The sequence below is a fragment of the Cavia porcellus genome, unplaced genomic scaffold (genome assembly GCF_034190915.1).
Source record: "Cavia porcellus strain 051 isolate PalLab524CR breed Dunkin Hartley unplaced genomic scaffold, mCavPor4.1 scaffold_28, whole genome shotgun sequence".
NCBI lineage: Eukaryota > Metazoa > Chordata > Mammalia > Rodentia > Caviidae > Cavia > Cavia porcellus.
Window position 1 is genome coordinate 19848225 of NW_026947511.1, and position 19158 is coordinate 19867382.

General features: G+C 37.5%; 1 protein-coding gene across 6 annotated transcripts in view; it reads right to left on the reverse strand.

Annotated features, from left to right (window-relative positions):
* Ank3 (ankyrin 3) overlaps window positions 1-19158 on the reverse strand; it is a 635468-nt gene that overhangs the window by 153128 nt on the left and 463182 nt on the right. For all 6 annotated transcript variants that reach the window (XM_063239289.1, XM_013156636.3, XM_013156637.3 and 3 more), the window contains one exon: window positions 8286-8384. In XM_063239289.1, the coding sequence (XP_063095359.1) occupies window positions 8286-8384 (99 nt within the window). The remainder of the gene's footprint in view (window positions 1-8285; window positions 8385-19158) is intronic.

Genomic DNA, 19158 nt, shown 5'->3' on the forward strand with positions numbered 1-19158 from the left:
GAAGGGAAAATAAAATGGGAAAATATGATAGCATTTTGTTCAAGTGTGCTTCCTTTAAATATAGAGGCAAAATGTGAGAGGCCTGGAGAATTCTAAGAGAAGCCAATTACCAAGAGAAGTTTGTTAACTATTGTAACAGAATTTAACATATTTTATGAAAAAAGTAAGAACAGCAAATTTAGTTTCTAAAAAAGTTATCATTAATAAGTTTGAAAGTAATGATATATCAAATATATACCAATGAGCCTGCTGTTTCTCAGTTCTCTGGGCCAAGTTATTGTCCCCTAATCTGCCTATAAATGACACAAAAGAGAAGCTCAAGACAAGAGAAAATAATGTAGTCCTTCCTTTGGCCAATCTCAGGGTATTAATCACTTACTGACACATATATTTCAATGACATGTTCTTTGAAGGCAAAGGCTCACGGTTATAATTTTCCTATATTGCCCAGAAGAGAGCTCTGCACATACAAGTAAAGCTCAGTAAATATGTATGTAAATTTAACGGCTTTGTACACAGTCAGTCAATCAAGATATTTCTGCCTAAAATATTCCTCTGAGACATTTCAATTCAAATTAGAAACTAATGCTCAGGAAAGGGTGGAAGCATTTTCCTTTTGAAATACTGCCACCCACGGGCATATGCACTACCTTATTCCTGCCAAAATAGTCCTTTGCTTTGTATTTTGATACAGTCTTGAAAGAAAAAATGAAGTAAACAAGGAAACAGAATCTGAGGAACAAATGACTTAACAGAGAGCAGAAATGGGAGGCAGGATCAGTAACAAAAGTAAATCTTAACCGTGCACAAAATAATGATGCATGAGTGGGAAACTCACAAGTCACTGAGGAAGAACAGAAGGAAAGAAAAGAAATGATCATCTGGTTTATGGAAGGAGTCATATTACATATGATGCCTGGAAATGTGGATCTGGTATGATGGCTTTCTTAGCAAGAAGAGAGAAGTCTTGAAGTACCAGATAAATTGCCTTTAAAGCTAGGAATGTATTCAGATCGCTCAACATCACTCAAACAAACATTTATTGAAGGTCTCTTATGTGCTGGGCCTTAATCTATGTGTCTGGGAGTACTGCACAGAATGAGGAAAAGTTCTTTCATTCTACTGAAAAAAGTCAGGCTAGAAGCAGGTACACAAACTAAGGGACATTGCATGACGGTGCTAAGAATTCCAAAGGTTATAAAACTTGATTGAATTATAATCACTTAGGGAAGTGGCGGGCATAGGATGGATGGATAGTCACAAAGACTTATCGGAGAAAAAGACATCTGAGTTGAAGATGGTGCGGACACCAAGAAAATCTGGGACAAGTTAAAGGGACTCAAACCAAATAGTTCACAAAACAAACTTAATGTGTTCTAGGAGTAAAGAGGCTGGGTGGCAAGATGATGCTGACCTAGGAGCAGGCAGAGAAGGGGTCTGACTGATAAGGACTCCATTCTTAGTGCAGGGGGAGACTTCTGATTAAACGTGGTAGGAGTATTTTTCCTCTAGAAAATTCCTTCAGAAAAGCAGGAAAGGAATTTAAAGAGTCAAATTCAAAAAAGCATAGAAATGTCCTTTTCCTGTTCTGATACATGATGAGGAAGGAAATAATAATGAAGGAGTGAAGTCAATTGTGGGGTAAGAAAAGAGGCTTTGAAAATGGAAATGCCCCTTTTAGGAGGGAAGAGGCTGCATCCACAATGTCTGTGGACCAGTGTGGTTAGTGGCATGCAGACTGATGCTTAATAACCAGCTCTTTAAAAAAGAGAAGATTCATCGCCTGCCATTGGCCAGTTCCCACTGTGTACAGACCTCCACTACGACCACGGTCAAGCTAAGTAGTGTGATCACTATATGTGGGGTTGGGAAGAGATTATGCAGTTAACTCTTGTGAGCAGACGTAATCTGGCTCTAGCACATTGCTGGGGATAATGAAGACAAATGATTTATCTCTCAAATCTCAAAAAGGTAAGGATACAGAAAAATAGTACATAAGAAGCGGAGACTTGGGGCTGAAAGCAGGATGGAGTCAAAGCCTGTATATGGAACTGTTGAATTTCCAGGGTCTTTCCCGCCCAGAAAAGCCAGATGACAGTCCCTTTTACCCTGCAGGAAACCAGGTGCTCAGTCACTGGAGAAGAAGACACACTTGGTATGAGAGCAGAACAAAGGGGAACAGTGAGGATGTAAACTTAGAACAAGTGATCACAGAAAAGGAGGACAGGATAGTTGTTAAGTATGTAGTCTCAGTTAGACTGGCTTCAAGTCTTTGCTCTGCCTCTAGCTGAGATATCTTCAGAAAGCTACTTTATCTCTTTGGATTTCACTTTCCTCTTTTATGAAAAGGATACAATAGTGATATGGTCTCACTGATATACCTGAAGGTTAAATGAGCCAATATATGCAAAGAACACTAACCCATATACATATTAGTTATCAGTACTATACACACAGAAAAAGAGACTAACAGCCCCCTTTCCTTTTGTGTTATTCAGAAAGTATGCATCCAGGTGTACACTAAAAAAGACTAAAAGGAGAGAGGAGCAAAGATGGTGGATAGATAACAGCAGACTACAGAGGCTCCCTGAGATAGTCAACTTAGAATTCAACATAATACAGCATGGGGAGTCCCAAAGAGAGGGAGATGAATTCTCTTGTCCCAAGAAGAAATTAAGGTGAGAAGAACCAATCAAACATACAGTCCTGGTACTACTACTGGAACAGCTGAAGGTTCAGTGCTCCCACTGTGGCGCCTGAATCTGAGCGGTGGCAACTTCAAGCTGTCAGAAATCCCGCCACTTTGACTCACTGGAAACACAGTCACATTGAGGTTGGGGGTCGGCTAGCCAAACAGAGAGCTGAGCTAGCGGGGAACCTGCATCAATCGTGGTGAGTGACGGGAATAAAACCATTCCAAAGAGAAGGGGGCTCTAACAGATGACATCCTGGGACCAAGCAGGACTGGCAGGAACAAGGGGCAGCAGTGACTTCAGTCAGTTGTTCCCTTCATGAACGGGATTGGTGGAGTGAGCTTGGCCTGGGTCATGTGACTTGGCTGAGACCCAATAGGTTATCTGAAATCAATTTACTATGGTGGCGGCACACACTAATGTAGTGAAAGCCTCAGCAGGTGGACTGACCTAGAGGAGAGGGGCCAGCATACATTGACCCTGTCTGCAACTCACTAGCACAATGCCATGGGAAGGGTCACCCAGCCAGCGTGCTTCAATAGAATTGTAACCAACAAAGAAAGAAACTGGGGCCTCCTGTAAAAAACAAAAAAGATGGGAAGAGGAAGCAACAACAAAAAGTCCCCAGGTCCTAACCCTGAGAACATTGACCCAGGACAGGTAAATACAAAGGAGAATGAGAAGAGCAAACATGCAATATCAGACATGGCACCAGTGGACATAGAGAGATACCTTTGGCACCTCATAGACGAGTTCAAAAGTGAAATATTTAGCCAAGTAAAGCAAGATATAAGAAGATTAATAAAAGAAATGCTAAGCACCCCTCAGGAAGACACAGACAGAAGAATGGAGGAACTGAAACAAAGGAGAGAATCATTTGATGAAGAGTATAAACAAAATATAGAATACATGAAGCATATTCAAAAAGATTATCAGGAAATTAAAAACTCTATGGAAAGATGGCAAAACTGCTTGAAAGAAACTAAGGATAGATTATCTAAACTTGAGGACAGGTTTGCAATGTGGGATTATGAAAGGAAAAAGTTTTTAAAAATAACAAGGAAACAAGCAGTAACAATACAAAGGCTAGAAGATGACAAGAGGATCTATAATTTGAGAATAAAGAATGTGAATGAAGAAGCAGGGGTACAAACAAAGGAACTACAAAGGCTATTCACAGAAATAATTAAGGAAAATTTCCCAAACATAGGAAAAGGAAATGATATGCAGATATATGAGCCATACAGAAACTCCAGCCACCTACAATCAAAACAGAGCCACATCCAGGCATATAATAATCAGAATCCCAGAAATTCAATATAAGAACAGAATATCAAAAGCTGCTAGAGACAAGAAACAGATCACCTCTAAAGGAAGGCCCATCAGAATCACAGCAGACTTCTCAACACAACCATCAAATCAAGAAGAGCCTGGAGCAAAATATTCCAAGTCCTGAAAGAAAATAATCTCGAGCCCAGATTGATATACCCTGAAAATCTGTCTCTAGAAATTAATGGAGAAACAAGATGCTTCCAAGACAAAGAATAACTTGAGAAATTCGTGACCACCAATCCAACTCTACAGAGAATACTGCAGGGCATTCTAGAGACAGAGAAAAGTACTAGGATTCCAGGAACAGTGGCAGAGAGGCCTCAATGAATGGAGCAGAAAACAGAATGAAGAAGACAACAAGCAGACAAATGATGGTGCAAAAAAAGCATAACAGAAATGAGGCAGAGAAGGTTGGTTATAATCTCTAATATAGATGGCCTTGATACACTAATTTAAAAAAAAAAGAACCACATGTAGAGTAGATCAGGAGGTAGGGACCACCGAGATGCTATTTTTAGGAAATGTAATTAACATGAAAAAGAGTACATGGACTGAAAATCAAATATGAGAAAACAATGCTCTATGTGACAGAGAACCAGAGAGTAATAGGGGCAACTAGACCAGTATTTGTAGATAGGTTGGAAAGACAGGCTTTAATGGGTAAAGGAATACAATTAGAGATCAAGTCCAGGAGAGAGAAGGTTCAGAACCACTTAGGTAAATAGCAGGTTGCCCCCCCCCCCCCCCAATTTAAAAGCAAGGGTCTTAGTGAGACCTAAAAATGCAAAGTATACCCTGGGGAAGTGAAAAGAGAGGAAGAGTCGTAAAAAAGATGGCAGAAGATATTGTTAATAGTGTATCAGGATTTAAAACCCACATTACTTGCACCACTCTGCATAGATAGATTTTATTCTGTCCCAGCTTGTCTTCTTGCATTAGATTTGAGGGCACAGAGAGCTATCCCCAAAACATCAGGATATAGCACAGTAATCATCTTTAATTTCCTATTATCTTAATCCAGAGCCCTGTATGACTTATACTGTTTTTTCATGACTGATCTTAGTTAAATCTGGTTTGTTTGATTGCTGTTTGGTATAGCAAAAAAGAACCACACATAGAGTAGATCAGGAGGTAGGGTCCACTGAGATGCTATTTTTAGGAAATGTAATTAACATGAAAAAGAGTACAGGAACTGAAAATCAAATATGAGAAAACAATGCTCTATGTGACAGATTTTATTCAAAACTGTTATGATTGATAACATCAAGTCTAAGAGTATAGGCAACTACTGAAGATGACAAGACTCACTACAATACCCATTCTGGTTTGATTACTGCCTATTTTTGAAGTTTTATACTATATACAAAGTTGTGTTTTTATTAATACTGTTATGTACTGATATATTCAAGTCAAGTCAAGAAGAGCCTAGAGGGAAATATTCCAAGCCCTGAAAGAAAATAACTATTATACTATGTCTGATGATATAGCCAATTCTATTGAAGATAACAAGAGACAACACAAGAACTATGGTAGAACTCCTTGTACAACGGTCTTTTATGTCTTTTTCGTTTCATGTATTTATAGGAATACGTTTTATTTTGTCTTGCTTTGTTTCATTTCTCCTTCTAATATAGAAAGGATAGAAATACATGTTAATACTCATGCATGTGTAGAACAGTTTATAAGAACTGATAAACAGTTTATAAGAACTGATCTTATGACACATGATGAAATGAACAAATACTTTGAAGAAAAAGAGACACTAAAGTACCCAGTGCTGATCCTGGAGTGTCATAATATGAAACCCAGCAATAGTATTATTTTTTGTTCAGAGTGATATTAGCCTGCTTGGGTTTGTTCAATCTCAACATAATTGAAGATATGGATAACTGCATGTATGTTTAAGTGTATAGGATTGATAACCATATTTCTAAGTTTCTGTTGGATAGTTGAACAGAACTGGTTGCAGTCTCACTGTTTGAATCCCCACTTTGTATGCTCCACTTTAGTATCTTGAATAACTATTTGTAAGAGGATAATCTGTAATCATCAGCTAGTGATTCTTACTGTTTGTTTTTTTCTTTAAAAGTATGTATTATTTCTACGTGTTTTCTGTTTTATTTAGTCTTCCTTTAAATTAAAAAAAAAAAAAAGACACTACAGTGCTCAGTGCTGATCCTGGAGTGTCATGATGTGAAATCCAGTAATACTATTATTCTTTGTTCAGAATGATTTTAATCTGCTTTAGTTTGTTTAATATCAACATAAATGAAGATATGGATAACTGTATGTATGTTTAAGTATCTAGGATGATAACCATATTACTAAGTTTTTGTTGCATAGTTGAACAGAACTGTTTGCAGTCTCACTGTTTGAATTCCCACTTTATATGTTCCACTTTTGTATCTTGAACAACTATTTGCAAGAGGACAGTATGTAAACATCAACTTGTTATTTCTTATTGTTTATTTTTTCTTTGAACATATGTATTATTTCTACCCATTTTCTGTTTTGTTTAGTCTTTCTTTAAATAAAATTCTTAAAAATGGCTAAAAGATTATTTTTCAGAAAACTGAATTGCCCCAATGTAAGGACATTTAGTGCTGACAGTAGACAACCCTGCCAATCCAGCACCACTCGATCATCAGCCCTGCTTACTCTTACAAAGTTATCTACTGAATGCTTGTGCCTGACTCTTACAGGAATTCTCCAGAAGAAAAGATTTCTTCTGGAAAAGAGAAAAGGAAATGTGTGGAATTAGTGAAATAGGAGAAGCAAAAAAAAAAAATGGAGTTAAAAAGTCATCATGAATGCGGTTGGAAAGTTGGTTAGAAATACTGTATTCATAAAACAAGAAGTACGGTTAAAAAAAAGAAGCTATCAGAGATTGAGAAAATGTCCTTAAAAATTAAAACCAAGAAAGAAAAAAATTCAAGATTTAAAAAAAAATCAATAACAGGAGAAAAAAAATGAGACAACTATTGTTTTGTTTGCTTGTTTGTTTGTTTTGGTACCAGGGATTGAACTCACAACTTTGCTCTTGCTAGGCAGGTGCTTATGCTGCTGAGCCAAATCCCCAGCCCTGTTCATTTTTAACTATGCCTGCACTGCTTTGACAAATGAAAACTAATCTTAATGAGAACATCAAAATTAACTGGAGGGTTTTAAAATGAGTGGTTGACATGATTTTGTTGACATTTTGATTGCGAAGAGGAATCTGGATTTTAAAGAAGCAAAAGGGAAAATGTGAGATCAATAAAAGTTGTTATAATGATTGAGTGAAAGGTAATGTGGCTCAGAAGGCAGCAGTAGAGAGAGAGAGAGAGAGAGAGAGAGAGAGAGATAAAAGACATCGTATATGTGAAAGAAAAAGGAAAAATGAAGTGATTAGGCTGAGAAATATTCAAAAGACCAAAGTACAATTATATTTAAAATGGGAAATCTGTGCTTGCTTAATTCTTTTGGGCAATACAATTCCAACAATTCACCAATCTATATCCTACATTTTAAATGGTAGTATTCAAATTGTCTGGACCCTATCTCGTCTTGTGAACCAGAGTACAAAGGATAATTGCATGCAGACTCATTGCTTTGATAATGTTTGGAAATTCAGACTCCTTACAGAGCTTAACAGAATTTCCAAAGTTTAATTAAAATAGTATAGACTGTAGGGCAGTTGTGTATCTCAAAATTTATTAGCAAGAAACATCATATAATGTCAAAGGGTTTTACTACCAGAGAAAAACTGAAAGAAGTTTTGTAAAGAATTAATTTTTGAAGGCAGTCTCATGTTCATTTCAGATATGTCAACTGTCAATGGGCCCAGAGGCCCATTCAAGGTGGAACTTTCTAAATTTTTCCATCTTCATCAGTTAAACAATATCCCTTTGCTTCTAAGAGCCTGTGAACATGTAAGACATACAGTGAGGGGTGAGACAAAGAGTGCCAGGTCTAGACCTGGGGAAGCATGGGTCTCTCTTAGTTTCTTTTAACCTAACCAGCAGTCATTGTTGAGCTGTGAAAACTTCAAAGAGTGAAAGCAAGCAAGATACGCTTCTGGAACAGAATATGAACATCGCACATGCAAATGACTTCGTGTATAGTACATTTCACATGAAAACGTCATAAACCCAAACTCACTCTGAGGTTCTTCAGAGAGTGCATAAACATAACTACTTTAATTATTAAATTGAATCTATCTTTTTTTTCTCTCTGTGATTCACATAGCCAGCAAAGACATTTGAAGCTAACAGCCATTACCTTGGTTTTTGAAAGAATGGGGGCAGCTCGATCAAGCAGCATTTCCACCACCTGCTCATGGCCACTCCGTGCCCCACAGTGCAGTGGCGTCAGACCATCCTGTTGAACAAAATCGCGTCTTTAATTAGATTTGATAGGAAGCTCTACAAACACAGTGTGTTCTGTAAGACTACACCTGGAATCCAATACCCTGTGACCCATGGGGATTTGAACATTTGCTCCATATGCTTCATAAAATAATTTCCTTTCTTAAATTGAAAGCTCATTTTTCTTAAGTTTAAGAAATTGCAGAGTATGGCTTTCCACATATTAGAATAGTAACACACATAAAACTGTTCCACTACTTTTTAAAGAATCCAATGAAATCTAAATAAATACTCCAGTAATTTGATGCACAGGAATAGATGTTTTATTTTTATATTTATTTTTGTTGTTTTGAGACATCTTCCCTAGGTACTCCAGACCAGCCTCACACTCATAGCAATCCTCCTGCTTCTAGCTCTGGAGTGTTGAGATTACAGGACTTAATAGTTAAGAATTTTATTAGTCCTCATTGCTCTTGCATTTCTATTCCATTCCATTTCCCCCACATCATTTTATCTTAATATAATTTTATGCCTGAGAATTTATTAATCGCCACATCATTTCTCAACCACAATATTTAAAAACTTCCAGTGAACCAAAACCTCCAAGTATCAAAAATAAAACACCTGATATCATTATAATTATTCAAATATAAGTGATCAAAATATATTTAAATTTGTGATTAAACAATTTGTTAAAAATCTTCTCTTAACAAGTTGCATTTTTTCACAACTGCTAGCATGACAGAGTTCAGTCTCAGTAGCATACCTAACTTTTTTTCCCCTAACTTTTACTTCTAACAGATGTTAGTACACTAGTACAGAGAAGCCTTGTTCACACAGAGTGGATACACTTATGACAGGAGTGTCATAAACTCTGAATGTCATATGACATGTATGCCAAAATTCCCTTCAGTTTAGATCATGAATTCTTTGCAAGGACCCATCACAGGAAAACTCCATTAGGTCTTCACTTTTGTTGGTAGCATTGGAGTCCCAACCATTTGATATGCAAAATGCTTTATTATCTACTATTTAAAGTCAGGTCACCAAAAAGTGCCCCATACTGGGAATTCTCACTTTTCCCCTCTTGGGCTATGAGGGTGAGAGGCAGGCCTTCCTTCAGTGCAAAGAGAGGACACTGTGCTGAGGAATCAATGGACAGAGACGTGGCAGGGAGCTATGGAAAGTGGGCCACTCAGAGCTAAGCGATCCCAAACTACCTGGGGATGTTTTCATATATACCCTGGCTCATGTGTCCTCCCAAATGAAGACTTCTGTGGTTGATACTTAGTGGCCACTCTAAGGATAATCCCACTTAAAATACCTCAAAATTAGATTCAGAATATTCAAATTACTCTTAAACTGGATAAACAAATCTGTAAAGTAAGCCTAATTATTGTAAAGTATAAGCAAGGAGGTAAAATTTTATTTCCAAACAAGTCTCAAAATCATTAACATACTTTAAAAATGAAATTTGAAAGGCAAATAGAATATGACCTGATTTGCACATTCCTTGAGCATAAATATTGTTTTTTATGTTAAGGCACTGCCTTTATATGAACTAAAGCAGCCTTTCAAGTAGAAATAGAATTTTACTAAAAAAATAGAACACAAGAGTATATAAAAACCACCATAAAGTCCAAATGCCTTTCTAATGATATAACACCTGAAAACATCTGAAGGAGAAATAATACAATAATCATCTCTATCCTCCACCACACAGAAACACGTCATGTAGACTGCAGGGTAATAGTTCACTTATGAACTAAAATGTCAAAATTGTTTTCTTTTACTTTTTCTTAGAAGCAAAAGATCACAGAATATCTGCAGACATTTTCAAACTACAATCATATAGAAAAAATAATTATTTTTATTCACTTCTTTATCCTGGAAAATTACCTTTCTCAAAGCAAAATGCAACATATTAAATGAAAATGTTTGGCCATCTAAGAGCAAAATCTAGCTCAAATGTCAGTTTTTAATCCTTTGAAGTATACTGTGCCTTCTTACAAACATGCATTTTTGGCTGATTTCATCATTTTAAAAAATTTATGGAAAATTTCAAACATATTTCAGACTAATGTAAACAAACTACTGCCTCAGGCACCATCATGATTCATCAATAACCTGACTTCTTCCCCTTTCTTGTATTATTTTGAAGCAAACTTCAGACATCTTTACCTTCCCAATTACTTCTGTAAAAACAAAAAGTATGACCTTCATTTAAAAGTGAAAACTTGGGAGTTTCAAGAAAATGAAATTATGCATTAAAGGGCTGCATTCAGAGCTGGCCTAGAGAGGCTAGGGAATGTTGCTCAGCTCAGTCACTGCCCAGCATGCGAGAAGCCCTGAGTTTCTTCTAAGCAACAAAACACTGGCCACCACCACACAGGACCAAATCAGCAAGGAGGCAAAGGAACGAAAGAGCTATTAGTGTTGATGCAAGACAATCAAGGCATATCTTGGGAGGGCTGAGGTAGAAAAGCCTCTCTCCTCAAATTCCAGCCCTTCTTAGCCTTCCTTTAGCTAAGCTGTGAAGCTGCCTCCTCTGATGTTTATTAAAACATATATGATATAAAGACACAGTACGAAAAGGTGACATTTTCAACAGTGGAAGAGCTGTGAAGTAGAACTGTTCTAGCTCTGTTCCTTTAATCGGTGAGTTTCAGCGCGAGCCTGCCAGCTTCCCAAGGTCAAGCTCATCAGTTCGAGCTGAACTGCAAAGAACTTGCTTCAACATAGCTCTTTCAACCAGACTCTCCTTGCAATATTTTTAACCCTGTCACCTTTGGATCTTCTACAAATTTGATCTGACACTTTTCAAGTGTAAAATTCTTCAAATAGCCAAAAGCCCAGCAGAGAGAAGCCTCATGAAGAAGATGTAGATGTCACGACTGCCTGGCTGCGCAGGTAGTGCTGGCCCAGCTGCCCAGCCCTTCACGGATCAGTGGAACACTAGCAGCTCAAGTGCGTGGAAAACCTTCATGAGTATCACAGTTCTCACAAGCAGGAAGACAGAGCCAAGGCCAGGGGGCCCACAGTGAGACTGACAAGTCTCTGCTATTTCATGATTCACGCTTAATTCAGCTTTTTAAAAGAGGATAATCAGCAGGCAGCGACTTGACTTCAGATCTGTTGAGTTAAGAAATAAATACGTAAAATTTGAACTAAGTTTTTAGGATTTGAAGCTGATGTGGCTCATCTTTGCTTTCCTGCAGCACAAGTCTGACCATGACATCCCTCTATTCAAAGAGATCTTCAGTAGCTCTCGTTCACCCTCAGTCCAGGAGAAACATTTCAGGTGTTAGCACTGCAAGGCTTTTCCTAGTCCCTGCCACCTATCAGCCAACTCTTCACAGCCCCTGCCATGAGCCTGTCATTGCCTTGTTTCTCTGGCTTCGCCCAGCTGCTTCACAGGCTCAAGAAGCCCCTTCTCACTTGCTCCAAGATCCAAATTCTTAATGTTTTACACTATGGTTTTCTCTGAAGCCTTTCTCCAAACTAAATGTAGCTGTTCTACCTTTGGGATTTCTGTATTATTTTTTGTACTTTTGCAAGGAGTGACCTACAATTTTTCCTGCTGGGGTTTTAGATATTTGTGGGCTCCTGGAGCTAACTCTAGTGTTACGGTTGTCTGGATGTCTCCCCAAAGCCTCATGCAGTCATGGAGGTAGGCTTCTAGAGTTTGTGATTGATTCATGGTTCAATGCTGGGATTATGGGTGTGAGTGCTACACCCACCACACCCACCCTAGGGATAGATATAGCCTACATACAATATAAAAGAGAAAAAGAGTCTTCTTTGCATGCTCCTTTTTGCTTTTGTTGTTTTGTGCTGCCATGAAGTGTTGTCCCAGTGCCATGTCACCCTGCTTTGGAGCCAGATGATTATGGACTGAAACCTCCACAAACTGTGAACTTAAATAAACCTTTCCTTCCTTTATTTTAGGTGTCAGGTATTTTGTCTCAGCAATGAGAAAAACACATCCAACACATCTAGTCAGGTACTTCTAAATTTTCTCCCTGACTAGGCCCTGACTTTTGATTTTTTAAAATTTATTGACAGTACTAGGGCTTGAATCAGGGCATCATGCATGCTAAGAAAGTGCTTTGTGATTGAGCTATATTCCCAACCCACCAGGCCTTGACTTTTTGGCTCAGAATGTTAGCCTGTTTCTTTTACTTTTGGCAAGAATCCTGATGGGCCAGTTTAGAAAGAATCCCCGTTTCTTGTTGTCTGATCCAATTTCTTATTCCCACCCTCAATATCTCATCACCCTGATCTGCCTTTGACAGTAATCCACTCAAGTCTGTTTAGCCAGAATCCCTCTTCCTCCTGATGTTTCCTCCTAGTAATTTTCCGCCCACCTACCCTCACCTTGTTCCCCAGTGGTAGAATACTACACCTTTCCTGATTGCATTAGTTGAGCCACGTGTCTCTCCTGTACTACAAAGCCCATAGTAGAAGCCACTTTGAATAAGGCTGGCTTACCTACCATTCTGTTAAGAAGTGCTATAATTTGTTTAACACTAGTTTATACCTGAGGACTAGTTTAACAGTCTAAAGGATAAATGAACCTCAGAAAGAAGGTAACTCAGTATCACATCCATGAAAGCTGCTTAACAAAAATTACAACGTGAATGAATTGCTATTAAAGTGTCTTACCTTTCAAAACATAAATTTCCAATAAAAATGACTTAAATTGGGGTTAGACTTAAGAATATGACTCAGTCTCTTTAACTTTTAGAATTCACTCTAAATAAGCTTTCCTTTTTTTTCTAAACCAGAATACTATAAGCATAATCAAAGAACTATTGTGAATATTGTGCTTTGCAACATAGCACTGAACTGATTTCTTCTAAATTAGAGCAATGGATTTTTTTCAGCACAATATAAGGATTCTTACTTGCTCTGAACTCCTAGAAATTTACATTTAATGTAGTGTCATTTGGAATGGGTCCTGGATCAGGAAGCATTTGTCAACTGCATGCAACAGCATCAACTTCCAGCTGAAAAATGCTTGACAGGCAATTCTTGGGGGACCCAGGGAGGCTGCTTCAGGAACACAGCATATGCAGTTGGACTCGAGAGAAGAGAGGCATGCTGGGTTGCCATAGTAACATTACAGGAGGGAAATGAAATTGCATGGGTTAGTAATTTTTTTCACCCAGTTCTCTCCATTTTTAAAGCACTAACATAATGAACAAGTTTCCCTTGGGCAGAATTGTGAAGCAACACTAACTGGCTAGTCCAGATCTCATACTTCATTTTAGTGACAGTAATCTTATTAGTGAGGTGTGAACTGTATTTTACTGGCTGAACAGAATGTTTTCTTGTGCAAGAACAAAACCTTGCACACAAAATCTTGCCAAAAAAAGACTTCTTTTCAGGTCTGGTTTTTCTGAGAAGCATGGAGCAGGACATTAAGGAGTTACACCTAAGAATATGAACACAAAACATGCCCTTAACTGATGGAATTTGCTCACAGCCATTACTGAAATGATGCAAAATTCATCATTTGGGAAGCATTTTCAAGAATAGACAAGGCCAGGCACAGTGGAGCATGCCTGTAATCCCAGCATTCAAGAGGCTGAGGCGGGAGATTGGGGCAAACTGAGAGCCAGACTGGGCTGCAAAGTGAGCGCAAGGCCAACCTAAACTGCATAGGGAAACCCTGTCTCAAAAACAAAACTAACTGACATATTTATTTTGATTTCTAATCTCTAAGTCCTGTCTCTTTCCTTCTTTCCAAGCAAAAAACTCTTCTCTCATTTTCCTAGAGAAAGTAAAGGAAGACAATCGGGGAGAATTCTGCGCAGACATATCACAGATATACAATACAATATAATATTGAGCCAAACACTAAATGAGTTGAGTTGAAGTCAGGGAACTTGTAGAAGTGACAGAATATGTAAACAGTGCTCAGGAGATGAGACTTATACTGATAGCTGAAGGTAAAGTAACAGTCGTTAATTATAGCTTAATAATGAAGATCCTCCTATTTTCAGCAAGAGTTTGGACTTGTGTCTCATTTTATATGTTAGGCAGTTAACAGAGGGAAGCAAAAAGAACATGAAATAGCATTATTTGAATGTCTTCTGTTGCAGGCACTTTATATGTGAGATCTTGTTGAATCTGGACCACAATTTCATGAGAAAAGCATCCATAGTTCTATTTATTGATGAGAAAGCTGCTCCAGGGAACTCATGTTCCTACCCAAAGGTCACATGGAAGGCAAATGGTTGGGATCAGGATTTATAGTCAGGCAGGACTCACAAGCTCTTTAAAAACACAGGCATGCATATTCCTTTAGGAGCAAGAATTCATTTCTGCTATTTACATGCAGGAAGGAGAATCTCTAATTTTTTTTCTTTTACTACTATAAACTCTGTATGTTTAAAATTAAACTAAAAGTGGGTAAAAATCCGCCTATCTTCTCTGTGCTTGGAAAATTTCAGCTTGCTTTCTGAAACTGGATCCTTTATGTTATTTGTTTTGTATTTTTCCATACTGTTCTTTGGGGGTTTTGTCTATCCTTTCTTTTCTTCTTTTGGATTATTTAATAGTCTAATCACTGAATCAGTATCTATCCTTGCCTATATTCCTTTTTGATGTTTCACCTAAAATTAAAAAACCTTTTTTTGGTGATTACTGTAATAGGCATTATAATATATGTTTTTAATATAATTTGAATATTGTATGGTGATATTTTATTACATGTATTAAATATTGAATACTATACCACTTTATGTACAAGAATTCTGTAGTATAATTTAACATACACTTTATTTCATTTTGGGGATTATAAATATAAAATATTTCTATATATATTAAACCTCACTAGATGGATACATCTTGTTTAAGCAATGGACTTTTACAGAACTTAAGGAAAATACTTTGTAATACAATTTTAAATGTCATAAAATTTGATTTTAAATATGTGGAGGTACTTTTAATAGTACTTATATTTTATGATTTCAAATTAAGGTTAATAATTTGAAAATCAAGAAAAACATTTATTTATTGCATCTATACTTTCAACCCTTTGAAGAAGAAAAGTAATTGAAGATATTTATAACTGGCAACTGTAGAGTGTTTATGTGCCTAGCTAGTACTGAGTTATTTAAAAGAATTTAGATGCGAGCATTACCAACATATATCAAGGGAAAATAGGATGAAAAGCAGGATACTTGTTGAGCACTAGTACTACATAGCAATTAACTAAAATAATAACTACTCTGAGTTTGTTTTGTAGTTTCTTTAAGAGAACCAGGCATGCGACACTGACCTGTTACTTTTAGGTTTCTATTCTGCAAGGGCAATAAACTTTCCAATATAGTATAAAATCATCAGGATTGGGGAAAAGAATAAAATTGCTCCCTCCATGTTCTGAAAAATCTTCCCAACTGTCAAAGGATGAACCTATGGTGGGAAAGCTAAGTGCATTTCATGATTGCTTGTCCTTTTTTTACTCTGAACACTTTCAATGAACTTCTAATATCTGTGTGACAGAAAAATGAAAAATATCATCATGTTGTGTATAATATGAAGCAATGTTTTCAAGTCAGTCTTGATGAATGTAGAAATCTAGTCTTTTGCTCTAGCTCATGCCTACCTTAGAACCAATGAGGAAGTGCTGCTTTAAGTTTTTATTCCTGGAGAGTGACTATGTCATGACTTTGAAATATTTATTTTCTTGGAGGATTTACTTCCTTGAATAAAAGGGCTGTTAAGAGCAGTCTTGGGAGCAGAATCCTGATTAGGTCAGCAGCCAGTGCTGGGAACGGAGCTGCAGGGAGGAGGGGCTTTCAGGGCTGGCCTCTAAGATCAAGGTCAAGAGAAGTTTATCTGTAAACACCAAAAGTGCTGTGTGTCTTCTCTGATGTGTTAAATGCAAAAACTTAAGATAGTAGGAAGCACTTAGCAGGAAGTGTGTGAATAAGAATACTGTTAAAAGCTACCACTGCCTTGAGTAGTTAAAACTTGTATTTATGGAAAGTTCTGTTTTCTATTTTTAGTGTTGTTCCTGTGGCTGTTTGACATTTTAGTTGCCTCCCTTCCTGTCACTCACACTCTGAAGCATTGTTTGGTCATTTGGGCAGAGAGAAATAAAGGTTCCATGAGGAAAACACAAAACAGTTCACACGTTTTGTATGAACACTGCACTTTCTTCCATTCTGTCTGCCAGGAATTCACTCTGGGTGTAAGTGGCACTCTTCTCCGGGCCGCCTCCCTGTGGGTCAGTAACAGGAGAATGACAGGCTTTTCTGTTCTCTCGCTCCAAGTCTGTCCTCTGCACCCACATGTCATTCACCTAGCTGAACAGCGTAAAGGTAATTCAAAATGAGCAGGAGGTAAAAGGAGTCTTGACCTTTGTTGAAATTAAGACAGCCTTGGAGAATATGGTGGCAAAGGGACACAGAAAATTTTGCCTAAGTATGTGATTTCGTTCATCTGTACTTTAAAGAATTTTTGTTTTTATCTCTGGGTCCTGTCCTGTGAAGCTATATGGACCTTATATGATCTTCCTAAGTATCCCTTTTTTCTTCCATTGCACTAAATACAGTACAGTAGTGTTTGGTATATAGTGCAAAGTGACAAAATGACTGTTCTGGTGATGGATGACTGTATCAAAAAAGGGAGAAATAAGATAATTTCCAACCCACAAACCAACTAAAATCCAGTGGATGTCCAGGCATCTATCTCCTAAAGCTTCTTATTTCCCTTTTTGAAGAGTCCCTTTGATTACCTATGATTTTGCTCTTCCACCTGATAATCAAGTGGCAAAAATAATGCATTTCTAGTTTTTATTCCTTTCAGCCTCTTTAAATAACTTACGCCTAGCAGAAGATCCATGACATTTACAGAAACGGTTCTAGCTTCATTAAATACTGATAATTTTTTCCTACTGCAACGTGCAAAAGCTAGCTCAGTAAGATCCTCTCTTCAATTTATCTCCCCACTGAGAGAATTTTTTAGGGGCCAGCCTTCATCACCTTCATTTTGCCTCTCCAGAAAGTGTGTTACTTGTACAGCACATACATAGTTTTCAGGCTTAGCAGTCATCAGGAACAAGACGTCTGGTTGTCTTGTGAAATACCCAAGGCTGGGCTGGACTGGAGATGACAATCTAGTCCATCAGCTTCGTGAAGACAAGGACAGCGCTACCTTGCTCTGTGATCAGTCTAGCCCAAGAGACACTCACTGATTAGTGAATAAATGAAATGAGTAACAAATGAAGAAGTAAATTAAAGCACTCCAAGAATCAAGTTGAGGTTACCACGTTCATTTTGAAACCTGGAGATTGGGATTTTGGAAGGGAGGAGCCCAGGATTGCAGGAGATCTAACCAATGACAAGGCAGGGAAACTACCTAAAACCCTTAGATAGGCCCATGCTCCTGGTGAGGCTGTATTTTATTAGACTGGCTCTTGCTCACCCCTCATAATAAACCCATGACATATGGAAAGAAAAACTCTGCTGGTTAGAAGTTTAATACACTCAGGGCTATGAGATGCTCCAGTAATGATTGACAATAATTTCTGGCCTTCTTTTTGCTGGCACAGTTTACCAACTTCATCTAAATCACTGTGACAATCCTTCAAGATGGCTGTTAATTTTCTTTATCTTCAAACAGAGAAATGATGAGCACCAAGGTTAAATAGACTGTAATAAATCAACTGGCTAAGAATCTGGCTTCTCGGAATTTGAATTCAGACCAAATTCCAAGTCTCAGTTCCTTCCCATAGCCACAGTAGCTCACACCACATAAACTATGTACTCTAGGGCTGGATTTGATCCTTAATACTGCTAAAACAAAACTCTCCCTGACCCCATCCCCTCCCAAGGCAATGTACTACAAACTTCTAGCTAGACAGATTCATGGGTCTTAAGTTTTTGAAATAATTTAATTGCAATAAGTACATGTAAAATTTACCATCATAACCATTTTTAAAATACACATTTCACTGGCATTAACTATATTAACACTGTTGCCTAATGGGTCATTAGAACTTTTTCTGTCTTGCTTTTTTTTTAAAATCTAAAACTCTATTACCAAACAATTCCACATTTCCATCTTCCTCCAACCTCTGGCAACCTACCACTCTACTTCTATTTTTCCATTATCTTTCTCACCTTGTTTTGGTGTTCAGGAGTGGATTTAGGGCCTTGTATGCGGTAAACACATGTTTTTTCCCATTTATGTTCATGATTTTGACTCTTCAGAAATCTCATAAAAGTGAAATCAGGGAGTATTTGTCCTTTTGTGACTGCTTTATTTCACTTAACACAATGTCCTCAAGAGTTATCTGTGGTGTAACATGTGACAAGATTTCCTCCCTCTGTAAAGCTAAATAATATTCCATTGTAGTACATACTACGTTTTAAGAATCCATTCACCTATTAATAGACATTTGGGCTGCCTCCAGCTCTGGGCTATTATAGTGATGCTATAAAGAACACAAATGTGAAAATAGTTCTTAAAGACCTGTTTTCAATTCTTTTGGAGAAATATCCAGAAGTAGAATTGCCGGATCATATGATAGTTCTATTTTTAGGAGTTTTCTTTTTGAGGAATTTTCAGTGTTTTCTGTCACAGCCGCATCATTTTATGTTCCCACTAGCAGCACAAAAGAGTGAACAGGTTTGTTCTCTGTAGAAAACTAGTCAGTTTCATATCAGACTGATCAAAGAGTTCAGCTTCAAGTATCAGTTCTTGAAAACTCAGTGAAAACTCTAGACCTTAGATCTTATAATTAAACACAGCCACTTAATACGTATTAACAA